The sequence below is a fragment of the Artemia sp. Qi Xiang Cuo genome, chromosome 14 (genome assembly GCF_049724085.1).
Source record: "Artemia sp. Qi Xiang Cuo chromosome 14, ASM4972408v1, whole genome shotgun sequence".
Classification (NCBI taxonomy): Eukaryota; Metazoa; Arthropoda; class Branchiopoda; order Anostraca; family Artemiidae; genus Artemia; species Artemia sp. Qi Xiang Cuo.
The window spans coordinates 47,090,369-47,109,777 of NC_142807.1; the positions used below are offsets into that span (position 1 = coordinate 47,090,369).

The following is a 19,409-nucleotide window of genomic DNA, read 5'->3' on the forward strand; positions in this document are numbered from 1 at the left end:
ATTCAATTGGAAATTGAAATGGCTAGTGCCCTTTTTAATGGTCAAAAGTGATTGGAAGGCAACTAGCACCCTTTCCACGCCTACCGTTTCCCTAAACATATCCAATCAAAATTTTTAGAGAGTCATTTTGTTCCACGCAGTTTAAAGTCCAATAAATTATACCCTTGCGCAGGACACTCCCCCCACAGTCTTCAGGGCAAGGGTTATAAGTTATGCCCTGGGGATATATAAGGCTTTTATTGAAAGCTTTGTCGTAGAAACTTGAAAAAGGGCTCATTCGATTGGTAGTTCAAAGGGCTAGTGCTCTTTTTAATAGTCAAAAGTGATTTGAGGGCAACTAACCCCCCTCTCACGCCCTCCTTTTCCCCAAACACACCCAATCTAAATTTTTAGATAGCCATTTTATTCAACGTAGTTGAAAGTTTTGGAAATTAGGTCTTTAAGGATGACAACCCATCCCCCCCACAACCCTCAGGGCAAGGGTTGAAAGTTACGCCTTGGGAGTATGTAAGGTTTTTATAGAAAGCGATGTTATAAAAACATCAAAAAGGGCTCTTCAATTGAATATTGAAAGGGCTAGTGCCCTTTTAATAGTCAAAAGTGATTGAAGGGCAACTAACCCCCCTCTCACGCCCACCATTTCCCCAAACACATTCAATCAAAATTTTGAGATATCCATTTTGTTCAACGTAGTCGAAAGTTCTGGAAATTAGGTCTTTGAGGGTGACAACCTCGTCACAGCCCTCAGGGCAAGGGTTGTAAATTATGCCCTGGGGGCATATAAATTTTTTATAGAACGAGTTGTCGTAGAAACTTCAAAAAGGGCTCATTCGGTTAGAAATTGAAATGACTAGTGCCCTTTTTAATAGTCGAAAGTAATTGGAAGGCAACTAACACCCCTTCCACGCCCACCATTTCCCCAAACCCATCCAATCAAAATTGTGACATAGCCATATTGTTCCACGCAGTTATAGTTCAGGAAATTATACCTTGGAGCAGGACACTCCCCCACAGTCTTCAGGGCAAGGGTTATAAGTTATACCCTGGGGCATATAAGTTTTTATTGAAATCTTTGTCGTGGAAACCTGAAAAAGGGCTCATCGGAAATTAAAGGACTAGTGCCCTTTTTAATAGTCGAAAGTGATGTGAGGGCAACTAGCCCCCCTCTCTCGCCCACCTTTTCCCCATCATTTCCCCAAACACATCCAATTGAAATTTTTAGATAGCCATTTTGTTCGGTGTTGTGGATTTCCAGATAGAAATTATGTTTTTGAGGAGGACACTCCCCCACAGCCCTCAGGGCAAGGGTTGTAAGTTATGCTGTGGGGGCATATAAGGTTTTTATAGAAAGCTTCGTCGTAGAAACTTCAAAAAGCGCTCATTCGATTGGAAATTGAAATGGCTAGTGCCCTTTTTAATAGTCAAAAGTGATTGGAAAGCAACTAACACCCCTTCCGCGCCCACCATTTCCCCAAACATATCCAATAAAAATTTTTAGATAGCCATTTTGTTCCACGCAGTTTAAGTTCAGGAAATTATACCTTTGAGCAGGACACTCCCCCCAGTCTTCAGGGCAAGGGTTACAAGTTATGCCTTGGGGGCATATAAGGTTTTTATTGAAATGTTTGTCGTAGAAACTTGAAAAAGGGCTCATTCGATTGGAAATTCTAAGGGCTAGTATAAAAGACTATAACCGATTCAAACTCAAAACGAGCAGAAATTAACATAAGTTGGACTCCAAACCCCAATGCCTTCTCAAAGCCAGAACATAATTTGCACTTTACTGAGAAAAATACAAACGAATGTGCATTGTCAGTTTAACATACATATACTAAAATTTAGTAATCAATATGTTAAGATTATTTGATTTATTAAAGTTTTAAAAGTAATAACATTTATATTTGTTTCAGTAAAGTGCAAATTATGTTCTGGCCTTGGGAAGGCATAGGAGTTTTGAGCCCAACGTATATTAATTTCGACTCGTTTTGAGGTCGACTCGATTAATTATTGTAATTTCTGTTCATCTTGGGTTTCATTTATTTATCGATGCTGATTTGTGGTAGTTTCACGCTTGGTAGATTATTTGATTTTATTTTTGCTAATTTTTGTTTAATGGAGTTCTTTACTTCTCTTTGGAAAACTTATTTTGTGGGAAAAGTTTTTTTTTAATTAATAACCAAAATGACAAAAAGAAGCCACCTTTATACTTTATATATCGATTTTTCCAAGGGTAGAGGGAAGAGAGCAAAGGGTTGAAATAGGCTGTCGTTTTATAGAAAAATATCTCATCTGTCACGGAAATCCAGTTTTCTAACGAGGAAGGAGGAAATGCCCATCTCCTCCTCTTTCTCCTTTTTCTCAGTTTCTACGCAAGAAACTAAGCAGGAAAAATCCGTGAAAATCATAGTGAGTAGGCCACATTGATATTATGACATCAATTTGGTGCATAGTGAATTTACGTTTGGTAGTTTTTCGGTGAAAAAAAAAATTAAGCTTTGTCCCAATCACACCTCTTAGGATGTCAAGACATGTCTTCAAATACAAACTCTCTTCAAATACGAGACATCTTTAAATTCAAAATCTTTCATCAAATTACTATAGGGCTCTTGAAATATAGCCTTAGTAATATAGACCACAACAGAGGAACCATTTCAACTTCTAGACCCTTTTCGGACAAAATTTTTGAAATGTCATTCCATTTCGACTAAAATCTCTATCCTATGGGCATACTTTAGCGTGTTTATCTGAAAGATCTCACAGACAGCTGCGGGGGACGGGGAGATTAAGATATAAAGGCAGGAATTTATTTGGTGTGGAGGTTAATTCAAACATAGCAAAACCAGGAAAATTAAACAAAGATAAAGGAAATTGCAGGAAAATTGTGAGAATACTGAGATAACGTAGAGAGGGGGAGCGGTCATGGGTCAAATCCTTTCGCAGAAAGGAGATCCTTCTTTCGCAGTATTCTCACTTCTCTAAATTGGTTTACTTGACAAAAAAAATAATAAGAGACTACAGAGCATCAACAAGATAATTGCACAGCGTGTATTTTCGACGACTTTTTGTAATTATAAAATGAGCCTCAGTAAAAATCAAAGACTATAACATACGAAGCACAGGCTAGGCCGGTTCAACACTAGGCGGGTTTCTACTATCCCGAGTCGGTTAATAAAACCAGATGGATGAGAATATTTTTTCTGTGAAGACTTAATATGAAACCTTAATAAATAAATAGAGTTTTAAAGAGAAAATAGAAGCTCAAGATATGTATAAAATAAAATGCAGATTATAAAACACACAAGCTATTTGCAATAATTTATCGTATCCAAAATATTCTTGGGTTTCATATTTTCTATTTCAAATTTTAACGTTAAAAATATGATTATTCATGTTGGAACCCTCGGTCCAAGTTTTCTAGATAAATGTCCTTCACAAATTCCTCCCTTTTTACCCCTTAATAATGTTCCTTCCCCGAGCAATAAATAGGAATTTTTCTTTTAGTGTATGATGCCATTTTATGCCCTTTTAATCGACTACGTATTTAAGAGACAACGAGGTCAGAACTTACGCATTTAGAGGGGTTGACCAGTAGAATAGTAAGTCCTAGGATTGGCTGGAAAGATTCATTTACCACCCTCGTACCCCATGTCGCAGCACGCGGCTAGCAGAGCGGGCTGGGAGAAAGAGTCCTTTTTAAATCAGTTCTTTTATACAACGTGTAGTGAATACAGTAAGATTTTTTTATGTACTCTTTTAACTTTTCAGATTAGGTCGAGTCTAAAGAGATAGTTAAAAATCTTATCGGTAAACTTTGGCCTTAAATGCGACCATAGACCATCCGATCACGTTAGTATATACGGAACCGTTGGAGTATCCACGGAAATCCTACTCTTTTGGGACCGACGAGGGATCTCCTCCTCCCGTAAGTGGCATAGCAACTCTTTGCGCCATTTTCGCCTTTAAAAGTGGTGATACCTGCACATTAAACATCCAATAAGTGGTGCCAGCGGTACTTACACATCCAATAATTCAGTAACATTTTGTTTGTTGGCGAACTTCACATAAAACCAAAAAACCTGTATAGTTTTGGAATATTTGTACTAATGCGGTTAAGTGACTAAATTTTCAACAGCCAATTTTCATTTTCAACATTATAAAAATTAGTCAGTGGTGGGAGGGGGGCGGCACACATAGCTTAAGCTGACTATTTTCAATGCATCCATGAACTACGTCCTAATCTATGGAACTGACTGAGTTATTTCATCAATTGGAGCAGTGTGAAAATATTTGATTTACTTTCATCGTAATAGTTAACCAAATCCAATCAGCTTTGACTTATTTTCAGTATTCATTTATTTCCATAAATGAATTCTTTCATTTATAATTTATAATTCTTTCAATAACTTTCATTTAATGAGTGGAAATGTTTCTTGCTTTTAATGGCAAAATAATGGTTTCCTGTTCTAAAAAAGAAGCTAAAAGTTTGAGCTTCATATACTTAATTTCAGTAGCCTGTATCACGAAAGCTGTTTTTCTGGACATAGTCGGAATTGACATTGACCCCTTCATTTACTAGTTTTGCACCGAACACCTCCACCCCACCATGCGTGTGGGATTTCCACTGATGTTTATCTTCATTTATGGAATAGAGTTGGACTTTGTTACAATAATTCTTCTTTGTATCAGAGATTAGGTATGGACATCGACAATCGAAACGTCTTTTAGATAATTAAAGTTTGAAGTTACAATGCCACTAGCAGGATGCTAGCACAAACTGTGTTTAGAAGAAGCAAAACCAAAACAGATCAAGTGTTCGAAGAGATAGCACCAGTTATTACAGCAAGGTCAATAACATTATATTGCCCATGCAAATAGAAACTGTGAGAAATGTACATAGTATGTTTGGATTTTGGATGTTTCAGCAATAAAAACTAACAAACTAAAAATAATAAAATCCGCACAAAAAAGTATACGTTGAGAAGAAAAAAAACATTTAAAAACAGAATGACAGTAATTATAGTAAATAAAAAAGGAGAAAGTTACTCTACTTCTTGTGTATATTTTTAATAGCTCAGGAACCTACCCAGATATCGAATTTTCCTGGCCAGAATCGTTCAGGTATTCTAAGAGCATAGAACATAGTTCCAATAACATATAAAGATCCCATCAATATAAGCCATTGCATACCAGCCTGAGAAACCGCAAGCGCCCAGCTGTTGCTGAAAGCGTAATGAAAAGCTGGAACCAGCCCACTCAAGCCGAAAGCCAAAAAATTACCTAAAAATTCATTTAATAATTAGAAAATAGTATATTATTCAACTAGGATCAAATTATTAAGCTAAAAACACGAAGAGGACTTTTTTATTATTATTATTTTTTTTAACGAAAGCCTAGCGATTTAATAGATAGTTGCCCATGTTTGGATCTGCAGACTTATGACCCATACTAAAATAAAATTTTATTCTAGTCTAGATTCTCAATTTCTACAATAATATATAAAATGTCATATTTCAATGGTTAGCATATTCAGGTTATTGTTCAAATACTACCGAAACACGTTCAAAGGTAAATTCTGATTTGCTTAAAGACTTTCTTCCATTTCATTTAAAACATGAGGAGAATAAAGAACCTTCACAATCTAAACTAGGTTATACAAGTCGATAATAGAATATATACACAGAAAAGAGAAGATACAATTAGATCCCGGTAAGATGTCGGCGGCGCACCACCGGCGTGTTCAATGTTGACCGCAAACATTAATGTTTTCATCAGTCTTTCTCAAATCACAACTTAAATTTACAACAGATTCGAGCCTATTCATGGGTTCAAAACTTCACAACTCGCTGGCTGGAAACTGGTCTTCTTCGTTATTCTTCAAGAGAAGTAGAAATGTAATAGACACGAAATGGCTGTGGCGTTTCAGAACCCTTGCATAATCTATTAAAGTATCTATTAGCTATGTATTCTTAACATAAATAATTATCAAAATTAGTAGTTTTTTTCATCGAGCATTACTGCATACAAAACTTCAAATACCGTATCCCAAAAATTCGTCAGTTATTTGGGTAAAAACTTTGAATATAACGCTTAATATTTTCATAATGCCCTTTGCCTATATCTGTTTTGTCACCTTTAAAACAGTTGAAATGGGCGGCTTTGACATTGATTATTTTTTTTTTTTTTTTTTTGATCTTTTGGATTATTAAAAAGACTTCTTGTATTAAAAACTGGCTGTTAATTATGATTTAAAAAAATGTATTTTAAAGTTTTTTGGCTTCTTTATAGAATATATGTCATGTAGGCTAAGGTTGAACTGCTGCTCTTTTATTGCTTTTGGCTGCTCTTTTGGATATTATTCGTTTTTTTCTTTTTGGGATTCATTCCAAATAATTAATTGATAAATACCTAATATCAGTCAAATTATAAACTGTATCTAAAAGGAGTAAATTTATAAAATTGAAAAATACATGATGAACACTTCACATGAGAATACTTCAATTACAATGAAACAAAAAACACTTAATGGTTTATACGGTATGAAGAAAAATTAAATGCCAGCTATTTTCTGGTAAAAAAATGAAAAGCTCATCTTTTTTAAATGTAATTAAATGAAATAATATGCAGACTGAAGTAGCTCCAGGAAGATGTTGAGATTTTCTTCCTAGTTCGTCACTTTTAATCCAAGCAAAATGTTAGGACACTTAGTATCAGTTATTGAGTTTAAGCTTTGATTTCCAAACGCTCATAAAAATTACCAAATTTAAAAATTCACAACAATCAGTCACCTGTGGTCAAAATAGTCAAGGACTCCTTTTTGATTCCCATCCAGGTTCATAGCTTCTGCTATGGTCATTTCCATGGAAATCTCTAAAGAGTTTCTTTTTAAAATAGCTTTCAAGCATAGTTAGGGGTATTTAGCCTTTTTCGCTTTTCTTCAAAGCTTTGAAAAAAGTATTATAATTTTCCAAATGTGCCATTTGTTATATTTGTGTATTTTTTTGGTAATCATTTGTGGGGTGATCAAATTTTTTAAACCACTGTAGATGTGTAAGAACGTTGCAACATCTAGTACCCTGAGGTGATAAGACTGTCAAAGACTCATCCTTGAACCTCCCAAATTGAAAGCTTTTATTATAACCTGGCCTTTTAATGCAACTTGGGCACTGGACCAAGGGCGCCATTGTCACTCTAGCGCAACATTTGGTGGCGATGTTGATATCACTTTTGTCACACCAATTCGTTTCAGCTCGAATGTCTCTGGTATTTATGAATGAATGTTTTAGAATTAAACTCGTTTCATCAATAAAAAAAAAACGGGTTGACGCATATTTCACTTTCCCTTTGGACGATAAAACCATGGAAGTGCTGTATCAGGTATAACTAACGAAAATCTTGTTAAATTTTGTAATCTTTTAAACTTTTTGGCATCCCTGCTTTCAATAAAAAAAGATCAAGGTACTATCATTTAAATATAATAACTCCCTATGCCCACCCCCCTCTGGATACTATCTTGATAGGATACCGTCTCTGCTTTAAATAAAAAAAAAATAATTAACTTATTGTCACCCCTGCTTTAAAAAAAATCGAGGTATTATCATTTGAATATGATAGCTCACTACCCACCCCCCCCCTGTGGATACCACCTTGATAAAATGCTGTCTCTGCTTTAAATTTAAAAAAATTAACTTTAGGGGATCCCTGCTTTCAATAAAAAAATTTCGAGATATTATCATTTAAATGTAATACCCCCCTACCCCCCCCTCTGGATACAACCTTGATAGGATACCGTCTCAGCTTTCATTAGAAAAATAAGTGACTTAATAATTAACTAGGTCACTATATGGTTCAAACGAACACGCAAAATAACGTTAAACAGCGTAGTGTTCCTTGAAAAAAAATTGAGGGTATGACTAAAGGGGTATTAAGACAACAACAAAAATGTCGAAATTATTCAGATATACCTCAAATTATTGAAAACTGAGTCATAGATTCGCCGTGGCATTCAATAAGATCCAAAGAATCTAATTAAAAGGGAGCATACACAAAAGCCAAATTAGGCCAGTAGCCTATGAGAAATCGCAAAATACCCAAGACAATGAACAAGTCCCAATGGGGGGTCCTGGGTCTATCAAAATATTTCAATGGTTTTCCAGGGAATTTGATATCATTTTCTCCTGTCTCCACTTTAAATGACAAAAATAATTATCTTTTTGGCATCCCTGCTGTCAAAAAAAAAAAAATGAGATATCATTTAAAAATTATAGCCCCTATCCCCCCCCTATAGGGCAATAACTTAGAATTTTTTTATGAATCATATTTTGGGGGTAACTTCCGTTTCATTCTTTAATTCCCCAACCTTTTACATAGCTTAGTCTATAGCTAAATTTTGTCTCAATAGAAGGTTTTTTTAGGGGGGGATTTTCAGAAAGAAGATTGTATTTTCTTTAATCTTTCCCAGGGGGTAAAAGAGTTTCAGAAAGAAGATTGTATTTTCTATCAGGCGTTCAACAGTTGAGTATTAAACATTAAGAAAGTCTTATCTAAAAACATAAAAAAAAAAAAAAAAAAATCTGCAAACTTACAATTCTGCTGTAGAAAAAATCTGTCGGCTGTAAATTTCAAAATCCAACTGTAGGCTGAAGCTGCATAGTAGTGAATTCGTTATATAATACTATTCAGCTTGAATCTCGACTACGAACAATGTTAGAAATAGCCATTGGGAAACTACATTCGAAATGATTTAAACTCATTTCATAAAGACGATACTGTTTTTTTGTCAACATATGAAGAACTGTGTATATTGCAATATTTGCAATTGCATATTGCATCTGTCTGGTTTTTATGCAAAGTAACCAAAGAGACAAAAATTAATGAACAAGAGTAGTGAAGAATTATGGTATGCAAAGTAATATTTGGCAGGGAAATTCACTGGCGATAAATCGGTAGGGCTGGGACAGTGATTGCATGATTCTCGTGAATTCGGGGAGCCAAATTTTTTTTCGGGGTGAGGCATAGAATTTCAGGAAAATACTCGAAGAATGGGGGATAGAGCGCGCCCTGCTTGATTTCTAATCAGGAAAATCGAAATACTACACCACAAGAGAAGGAAAAGCCCCGACTTTGCGGTTGACGCAATAAAGAATTGCCCCAAAATTGACTTAAAGTCGACCAAAAACCGACACCCCTGCCGGGGGCGGCATGCCTTTGGCGCGACGGCGGCGTTACGACAATTTGGTGGCGGTCGACCGGGTCTCTCGTCGGCGGCGTTCGATCGATCCGCCGGCGCGGCGCCGGGGTCTAGATACAATATCTTATCAAAATTACGTCGTTATACCCAAAATACTGGTTGATTTGAGGTCCTGAACAATGAAAATTGACAACATGAACATGATCTGAGGCAAATGAGCAAAACGCATACAGAAATGTGAACACAAAAATGAGCAATTTTAAGATTCCCTGCAATAACACAACAAAACCTTTATAGCATAGGATCAACGCTGGGCTAAAGAATTAAAAGGAGAATCGAGAGTCATCAGAGTTACCATATGCAATAGTTTTTGTTCCCTCAAAGAGAAAAAGCCTAAGTCCCTTTAATTATCAGGCTATGAGCTGTCTTAGACAGACAAAAATCCGATAAGAATATCGAAATTGGAAGGACTCCATTTAGGGGGGCGAGGGGAGTGGATGGTTCTGTCTTTCGTATTTATGCCAAATTTTAAAGATGGTCACTATTTTTCATTTGAGAACTTGTCTTTGAACATTCAGGCTTTTTTGCTGATACTTCTAGAATGTGCAAACATGGCTTGTAGGTTCTAGGCGCATTTGTCATTGGAAAATTCCCCCATATGCAAAATTGGGAAGTCAAAGGGAAAGTGCAAAAAATTAGAAAAATAAAGAAAGAGGATTTTGGAACATTCTACCAATATTCTAAAACATAGGCAGAATAAATGGTGTAGAATATCCTATAGTATTTATTTTTACATTTTTTATTTCTTTTAATATTTTTCCAAATTTTTGGTGGTTGAGTTATCATAGCAGGGCAAGATAAAGGTTAAAGAAAATAATTTAAAACATAAAATTAGTGGCAACCATAGAAGTGTTGCCCTATGATGAGCGTACACAGAGATAACAAGCTGCAGCTAAGAGGTACGAGTAATTACTTCCCATGGACTGGGTCTGGTACGAACATCTGTAGTAAATCATACCAGTTCACCCCCTTACGACGGAGAACGCGTCCCCTAGGCGTACATGAGGAAGATTTCCTGTTTGAAGTATCTTTAAGGGGAGTCTTTTTTTAATTTAACTCCAATAATTTGGAGTCAAACTCCAAGTCAGAAGCGAAAAATTTAAATGGACAAAACTCTTTATTCTTAATAAAGAGCAATAGTTTAAGTAAAGAAAGTTTTCACAATGTCATCAAACCCTGTTCCCAAAAAAGTATTGGATATAGTCCACTAGGTGTATATCAGAAAGTTTTCCAGTCTTGAAGTACCTTTAAGGGGTATACTTTTTATTTAGTTTCAATAGCAATAAGGCAAAATCCATGTCAGAACCGAGAAGGTTTAGTGTGAACAGAACCATATAGCCTGCCTGTATTTTGAAATATAGGCAAACTGTTCAAAAATCTCTTCTTTTCTTCATTCTTTTTATTTGTCTTTCGGGAGATAATTGTCTGTGATGAGAATTTTCCAGGGGGAGGGTAATTTTCCAGGTGAAAATTAGCTAGACACCGGCTGCTTTATCCTTTGCAAGAGCGGCTGTAATATGTTTTTTTTTTTTTTAAAGAGCCATTAGATCAAATGTGGGAACCGAAATAATTCGCCTCTTTAACTAGTCAGAGTCTCCCCGTTGAAGTCAATTTTACGAACTCTTTCAGGGTTATTTCGTAACTTTCTAAAAGTCCTGATTTCCGTTTCTTCAGTATTTAACTTCCGTCATTTGAGATTGAGGTCATCATCTGAAAGTCGCTGCCTTTATTTTATTCATTTTACCATTAATGCAATAACATAAGTAAACAAAAGCATTGAAAACGTCCCAAATTCTCCAGTTTTACTGTTGAGGCCCATCTACTCTAAAGAAAATTCAAGCTTTTCGCGGATAAATTGAGAGAATTCAATAGCCTATGAACAAGTGAGTAACCTTGCTATTACTGAAAATGCCAGACACCTTTTCGTAAACTGTGGCGTCAACTCATAAAAATTTAGAGGGAGGCAGAATGCATTTTTCAAAACCCAGGGGAGGAGGAGGGCAAAGCTGTCGTTTTTTCAGTCTGTCAACTGAAAATACAAAAAAAGGAAGGTAGTTTTCAATAAAAACACCCACAAAAAAGTTCTTTTTTATCAGGAGGCGGTGGGGGTAAGAAAAAGAAGTCGTTTTTTCAGTCTGTCAACTGAAAATACAAAAAAGGAAGGTAGTTTTCAATGAAAACACCCACAAAAAATTCTTTTTTATTCAGGAGGCGGTGAAGGTAAGAAAAAATTCGGGAGAGGGGGGCATATGGCCTCTCCCGACCCCCCCCCCCCCAAACGACAATGTTCTTCGCAAAATAGTCAGCCATATTTTCATACACAAAAATTAGAAGTATAACCATTTTAATACGTAATCTCAGTTGAACTGCTCTATTTCTTCCTGACATCATTTATGGCACCAACCATCTACAGCTTAGGGCCTGATGTGCTGTTAGTTCAATTAGACATCTTTTACTACTTTGTTTGTTGTACTTCATTTTGAGAGAATCATGAGACGGGTTTAAATACTTTTAAGGGTATCTTCTCCTGCAGATCATCCAACGAAATTAGCTTCAGCTAGTCTGCTTTACTGTCTTTACAAACGGTAGTACTAGTCAATATAGCTTGTCAGATTGAGGCAGGTGGATGTGCTTGTAAATAATAGCGATGCGCGCCACATCACATCTCTTACTCAAGACTTCCTAATAGTTCTCGATTGGTGATATAGCTCATCCTTGCGGCTCAATTTTGCATCCTCTCGAGAGGCACCATTAGGGTTTTAAGAGCCCCAGGTGAGATGTGCATCCCCAGAAAGGAATCTGAAGCAACACTATCCAGCGCTTTACGTAAACATAAAAACCCAAAATACAAGTAAATTTTACCTTTGATATAATAAACAATAAAACGATTCAAAATAAAAATTGCATCTACAGTATAGAGGCCAGATTTATACCTTCCATAATCCCCTGCCCCTCGGTCTCTGTGAATAGCCTTTTTTTATATAAAAAGGCGAAATTTAAAGTGTGTTGTAATTCTTATCATGACTCTGGCCGAAACATAATAACCATTGCTAAGTTAAATAGCCCCAAATAATTGGCTTAAAATCATTCTTCAATACTTAGTATATTCTTACAGGGACATTGAAAAACTATTGCATTTTCTAAAGAAAAAAAACTTTCCAACTACATCCACACTTCACCCACTACTAAGAACAAATGACTAAATAGTTACTCCGAAAATATCTCTCTAATACAGGGGCTGCGAACCAGGTCGGCACGACTCGGCACCCTTATGAATCTTTTACATATATTCGTACCCTCTTCAGAATAGACAATAAGATTCGGTCAAAATACAGCTTTATGCACGAAGCATACTGACAAAGTAAGGAAATCCTTAGAAAATTAACCCCAAGACTATTTTCTTGCATTCCCAGAAGTGTTTCTCTTCAAAGTTGATAAGATGAGATCTAATTAGAAAAAATCTTCTATAAGAAAAAAAAAGTATTTCTTACATGATTTCATTTTTAAATGGAGCCAGAATTGAATAAAGTGCAAATATTTTGAATCAACGTTAACATAAAACATCTTTCTCACTATTTAGAAAAACGACAAAATCAAAACCGAACACAATGCTTTTTATGTAACATTTTGAAACTTTCAGCCACCCCCAAACCTAAAGGGTTAATATTCTTGTTTTTTTTACTAAAATGAATGGGTAAACAATTTTTTAAACACATTGCTGGACCATGAACATGCTTCCCCAGGGAATAAACTTTTCAAAAGCTTCTTTTTCACGGCTAGTCGGTCTTTCCGCCAAAATATTTTAACCTTTTTTTAAATACCTGTATGTTTTAGGTTCTAATATTTGCCTTCATTATGATGAAAACAAGACCTTGTTGGTTATTACCAACACAAATACAGACGGTTGGAGAAAGAGAAATTACATTAATATAACTACGCTAGCTTTTAGTTATGACTCAAAGATTTAGGAAATACCAACCTGCTCTGAGGAACCGAAATTTTGGCTCCCCAAATCGTGGCCACAAGGAAACAATTACTGTTGTTAGTCCCAAAGCCAGTACAACAGATAAATATATAATTTTCTGGTAGAAATTACAATAAAAACTGTAATAGAGCCAAGGGACAAAAGATCCTGTGATTAGTAAGGAAATTCCACAGTAGTCCAATCTGCAAGAAAAAAATAACTCGTTGACAACTCCATCGTTCAAAATCAAAATAAAAAGTTTCAAAAAAACATGTTTAGACAATAAGGCATGAAGTTTACGTAGGAATCATGCAATATTTTGAATTGGGATATATCCAAAAACATGACGCTATGGGTTTATACAAGAGACTTTACCAATCAATAGACCAATGTACAAAACTATGTCACAGAGATAGCAGTATATACTTTTGGTTTTAACCACGGTTGGTTTCCCTACCCTCTATAAAGTAAGTACATCTCTACAAATACGACCAATAATAAAGATCCACGCATAAATATATTTTTTTTTCAATTCGTAGCTCATTATGCTTAAAAGTATCAAGTATATCCTCTTGTTTCGGAACGCTTGATGCATCCTACATGTGATAAGATAAATTTTTGTTTTGAGAACGACTTTCAAACGCAATAAACACCAGGTTTGAACGCGAGTTTTTATCAAATTAACACATACAGAAAAAAAACAATTAACCGAATAATAACAAGTTTCAATAATACAATACTTACTTAATTACTAAGTCCCATCCATCCCCAAGGAATGTTTTGGATTCTCTTTTTTCAAAATTTCATACACCAGTACTCGATATTCTGTTCGGTCAGGTAGAGTTCTGGACAGTTGGATGACACGCTGCAAGTCAAATCTATCAAAAGTTTCCCGTTATCAACGTCCTACAGTTGTCCGTTCGAGCTAGATCTTGGGTAGACAAGCATGGTTCATTTTCTTGACGCACCCGGACCAGCGTAGTTGCTGTCTTTAGCTTTGTACAGAATTCTGTCTGATGACCTTAATCTGATTAAGAATTCTTTGTTTATAACATGATCAGTGTATCTGATTTTTACAGTTCGCCGTATGCGTCTCATTTTGAATGCGAGAAAGATACGCACATTTTCAGCTTTTACTTTCCATGATTCATATCCAAATATAGCAATGGTATGATCAGGCCGTTGAAAAGGACAAATTTCACATGGTTCGACAGGTGGCTCGATTTCTATAATTTTAAGAATCATCTGAAACTGGACCTGACTAGGGCTAGGCGCAGTTTAAGGGGGGCTGTGTGGTGATAATCGGATATTAGGAGACTACCGGGGCAAAGTATTCATTCCACTTATTCATCATCGATTATTATAGAGTAGATTGTTATAACTTATTATATTTGAATTTTTCTGCAATGATGCAAACATGAATCAAGTTTCCTTTGCATTAATCTGCCTACCAAACGGCTTTGTTTCTTGAGAGATGCTGTCTGCCTGTCCTATGTTGGAGACCTAGGGCAATCATTAGAAGTCCCTGCTATTTTTGCACCGCAATTGAAAGTTAACAGGTCGAGGATGGTATGCAGGCATAGGCTGGACAAGCCTAGGGAGACAATGTGTCCATGAAAGACACCAGAAGTTGCCAATAATTCATCAAGGAGGTCATCGATTGTCAGTATTGGACTTCCAAACTAGTGGTACGTCTTCTCAATCATTCTATTGATTTTATCTTTGACACCATAATGTATTAGAATATGTCACACACCTTTCCTCCGTAAGAGGTCAAGACGTGTCAGTAGGCAATGAACAATGGTAGAGCTCTCTGGTAAACCCAAAATATAGTTCCATAAATTATGGTATAGTATGAATTAGTTAATAGTTGATCGTACAGCTCAAAAAGCTGTTGGATATTCACCAAAAATGGCAGTTATGATTGCTCAAATTCTATGGAATCAAATTCTATGGATCTTAGTCAGGATTCTAGCTTGGTGATTTGTCACATTGATTCTATGACGGTAACGGTTTTAGATCGTGGTTGAAGTGGCGGCGTGACATGCTCTGGATAACAGGGATGCCAAAGGTTCAAGGAGTCAAAATTAGGGACTTTTTGGCAGAAAAAGGAATATTTAAGGACCTTCCTGGCACTAAAAAAGGGACCAATAGGACCCGGTATAGCTGTTGTTAACCCTATAAACCACACAATCAACATTATACTCGATATCCACACCAATATCCAAAATCTGAACCCAGGATGGTCAGTAACGATTGCCCGTAGCGCCATCATTTTCTGAAAAAACACGGGTAATATCAAGATGATGCGACCGCTTAGCTTTCCATATGAATCTTCCCTAGGTTTCTTTTTTTCTTCTTGATGTTCAACTATGAAGGTACAAAAATTGGAAAAAACAAACTAGTAACTACTTTGGTTAATGACCAGATAATCATCACAAGAACGTGACATTTCATAATCCCCTGTTTTTTTTGTGTTTTTTTTTTTGCTTTGCTTCCTAGACTTTTTCAGAAGTTCAGTTATCATCAACTGCTTTTTTTCTGTATAAGTACCTAGTGCTTTCAATAGCTACCAAGACTACAAGTTGCTGTTCAGCTAAAAGTGAATAACAGTTACCACCCCTGGATTTTTTTTTGAAGTATTTTTTAGCATCTTTTTTTTGCCAATTTTTAACTTCCAGTTACTAAGGGACGAGGATCATTCCTTACTAGGTTGCCACTACTGCTGCAACAATGATATAAGGATTAGGTAGGTTTGACGTCAATGGCTACTTTGGTGAAGTCATTATTTCATTAAGAGCAAGCCAAGAAAAAATGTCCAACTTCTGGTAACAAATATCCAAAAAAAGCCTGGCCCCTTAAGTGACTCCAGAGGCAAAGGGCGTCAAAATTTTTTGTCTGTCATTACCAAGAACACTTGGACACTGCAGCCTTGAAATTATTCTGCAGTCTTCAGGACACTAAAGATCAGCAACACAGTAACAAGACTTCTTGGGTGAAGTACTGTAACGGCTTAATCTTACAAAAAAGGACGTTAAGGGACTTGAGAGCTGTTTTAGGGACTTCCAGGGACCTTCTCCAGTTTTAGGGACTTTAGGGACCTACTGGCACCCCTGTCAGATATGGAACCTAGGATGCTTGGTTCTTTCGCTACTTGTGGGTTTAATTGCTCCTCAAAATATTCTTTCCATCGCTTGATCTTTAGTTAAGGGACAAATCCGAGACAAAAAAAGTACAGTCACAAAATTATGTCTTGTTACTAAAAATGAAATTCACTCATTACTAAACATATCGCATTAAAGTTGGGTGCCAAAGGGCTAAAGAAAAAAGTTCGCATTCTAAGAAAAAGGAGTCATGATCGACAATAACGACGCAACGCTGTCAGTAGACAAATAAATAACAAGAGGAGAGGAAAAATCTGTCAAACACTGAAATGTAAGTTTCAAAAAGGAGAACATATCAAGCACTTAAATTCAATGGAAAACTATGCATGGAACTTAAATTATGCAGTAGCAGCAAAAGTGGTAAGAGGATAGGGTCTTATAAGAAGGACTAAGGGATGAGCTCTCAGCAAGGATTCTAGTGATCCTCTATTATTCTATCAACAGTCCGCATCTACATTATGGTTGTTTTCTTTAGACGATTTCTTTTGTGTCAAATTTTAAAAGAGTCCAAATTTTACAAAATTAAACCTTTCCTGTCTTAGAGAATTTTGTGAGATTTGAAAATAGTACTTTGAGTTGCTTCACTAAAATGAAAATTCTAAATGTTTATAAGCTAAGGGACACAGTTTATATAATTAGTTTATATAATTTTATATAATTTATATAAGTTTATATAAGTTTATATAATTAGTTCATATAATTTATAATAGCGACGAAGACCACACTGCCTTTCCATCATAAACAAATAAGTAGAACAACAGGGAAATTTTTATACAAGGCAGTGGAACGCAACTTTAAATGAATATTTCGACCCTATATCCAAGGGCCGTCCTCAGCAAAACAGACGACGAGAATAAAAACACTATAAAAGAAACTTACATTAAAATTCAATCATTAAAAATGTTTAAAAAAATGTTTTAAAACAGCCCTAATATCATTACTTCAAGGAAGTTCAACCAGGACTGGTACTCCAAACGAAATGGACAGAGAACAATTCATTCAGATGGAATTAAAATGCTTACAGACAAGCTTTTAAAGCTAATCTCGCCTTCTTGGCAGCCAACCTAGATGGTCTATTCGTAATAGGTTGAGTGGAGTTATTTACTGGTTTTTTAATATAATTAGTCAAGTAATTTTTAAATAAATTTGTGTATAGGGCATTAAGCGAATATTCCCCCAAATCTCTATATAAAGAAATATTATTGTTTATTTTGATTTTAATTTCAATTGCCTCTCGAACGACCTGTTTTATGCCTAAATTATTGCCAATAATGCAAGTTTCTTCAAAAAGCATTTTATGGCTAGGGTTATCATATATATGAATGCTTAAAGCAGAATCAAAAGAAATGTTTGTACTATTAGAATTTAAAGCTTTAGTTTTGTCATCTTTGTGTTGTTGTAGGCGTCTTTCTAAATTTTGATGGGTTCTACCAACATAAAATGGCCACAGTTACATGGTATTTGAGAAACCCCTCTTTGGCGAGTAACTGGGGTTATATCTTTACCAGAATTTAAGAAATTCATGATTATAAAATTATTTGTAAATACGACATAAAAATTATTTTGTGTGCAAACTTTTATATAATTATATAAACTGTGCTAATAATAATAATAATTTATTTATGACCCACATATGAACATTACAAATGACACTGCGGAGTAATGGAAAATATAAAAGAAAAAATAACAACATCATTACAAAATCAAAAAAAAAAAAAAATATACAAATTAACCGATATCACGATGAAAAAAACAAACTAAGGGGTCAGTGACATAAACAACATTACTAGTATTCATAATCATATTAGAAGACACACTGGCCAGTCGCACGCAAGAATCAATGACACCATAACGGGATACAATATTTCTATTTTTAAAACGGCCGGGTAAATACATCAAATATTTACAATATCTAAAGTAACCACTTCTAAGTCTCCGTAAATCTTTTTTCCTCAGTAAGTGGTGGAATCCAGATATAAAATTTACACCTGGAGAGCAAAAACTATTATAAAGCCGGGCTAGGCCCATACTATTATAACTCCCTCTATTTGGAGATATCTTACCATATGACAGACGAACATTTTTTAATGCATCAGTAACCAACTTGGAGCAAGTTTCGTAAAAAGACGGGCAAAACGATATACCAAGCCACTTGACTTTATCCAAACAAGGTAATGAAATCAAACCGAGGTTTAGTGGAGATACAGAAATTCTACTATTAAAACACATAAACTCACACTTTTCCATATTAACAGATTGACCATTATCACTAAGTAGAGAAGATAGCTTACGGAAGTTATGAGCCAGCCCTCAACAAGAAGAACTACCTAAATGAACATCGTCGGCATATGCAATATAAATTAAGCAAATATCACGAAAAAACACAGTAGGAGATAGATATTTTAAACAAGTAGCGAGGACACATTTAAATATATAAGGAGATAAAACTCCTCCCTGTCTAACGCCTTTCCTAACAGCTACCGAATCAGAAGTATTTGATAGCCACTTAATACGCACATAAGAATTATCATACCAATATCGCAATGTAGAAATAACTGACTAATTGACTCCAGAACAAGCAAGGGAAAGCAAGGCCTGGGCGTGAACAACATTATCAAAAGCCCTGGAAATGTCTACTGTGCAGCAATACAATGAACGCTTCTGGGCAAAAGCTTCCTTTAACAACCGGCTGAGCACATGATGCGCCTGGGGGCAACCAACCCCTCTTCTAAATCCTAGTTGAAAAGACGAAAAATCGCACTTAAAAGTTATTTCAGGCAAAAGTACATACTGAAAAATCTTATTCATAAAGCAAGATACAGTAATCGGTCTATAATTCGAGCATGAACCTGGATCTTTACCTCGTTTAAGTATAGGCGTGACACTACCGAAAAGAAAACTATCAGGTACCAGAGATTGAGCTATACAAATCTGGAATAATAACTGCAGGTGGTTCAACAATAATGGGCAATCATAAGCAAAATTCCTAAAGCATAGGCCATCACAATCAGGAGAATCTGATCTTTTTACTTTC

The 19,409-nt window shown here is 35.6% G+C and overlaps 1 protein-coding gene across 1 annotated transcript in view; it reads right to left on the reverse strand.

The window, feature by feature from the left end:
- Window positions 1-19,409, reverse strand: part of AdipoR (adiponectin receptor) — a 47,002-nt gene that overhangs the window by 2,262 nt on the left and 25,331 nt on the right. The window contains exons 5-6 of the mRNA XM_089100097.1: window positions 13,227-13,414; window positions 5,084-5,277 (exon numbers count right to left, since the gene is read on the reverse strand). Coding sequence (XP_088956223.1) covers window positions 5,084-5,277; window positions 13,227-13,414 — 382 coding nt within the window. The remainder of the gene's footprint in view (window positions 1-5,083; window positions 5,278-13,226; window positions 13,415-19,409) is intronic.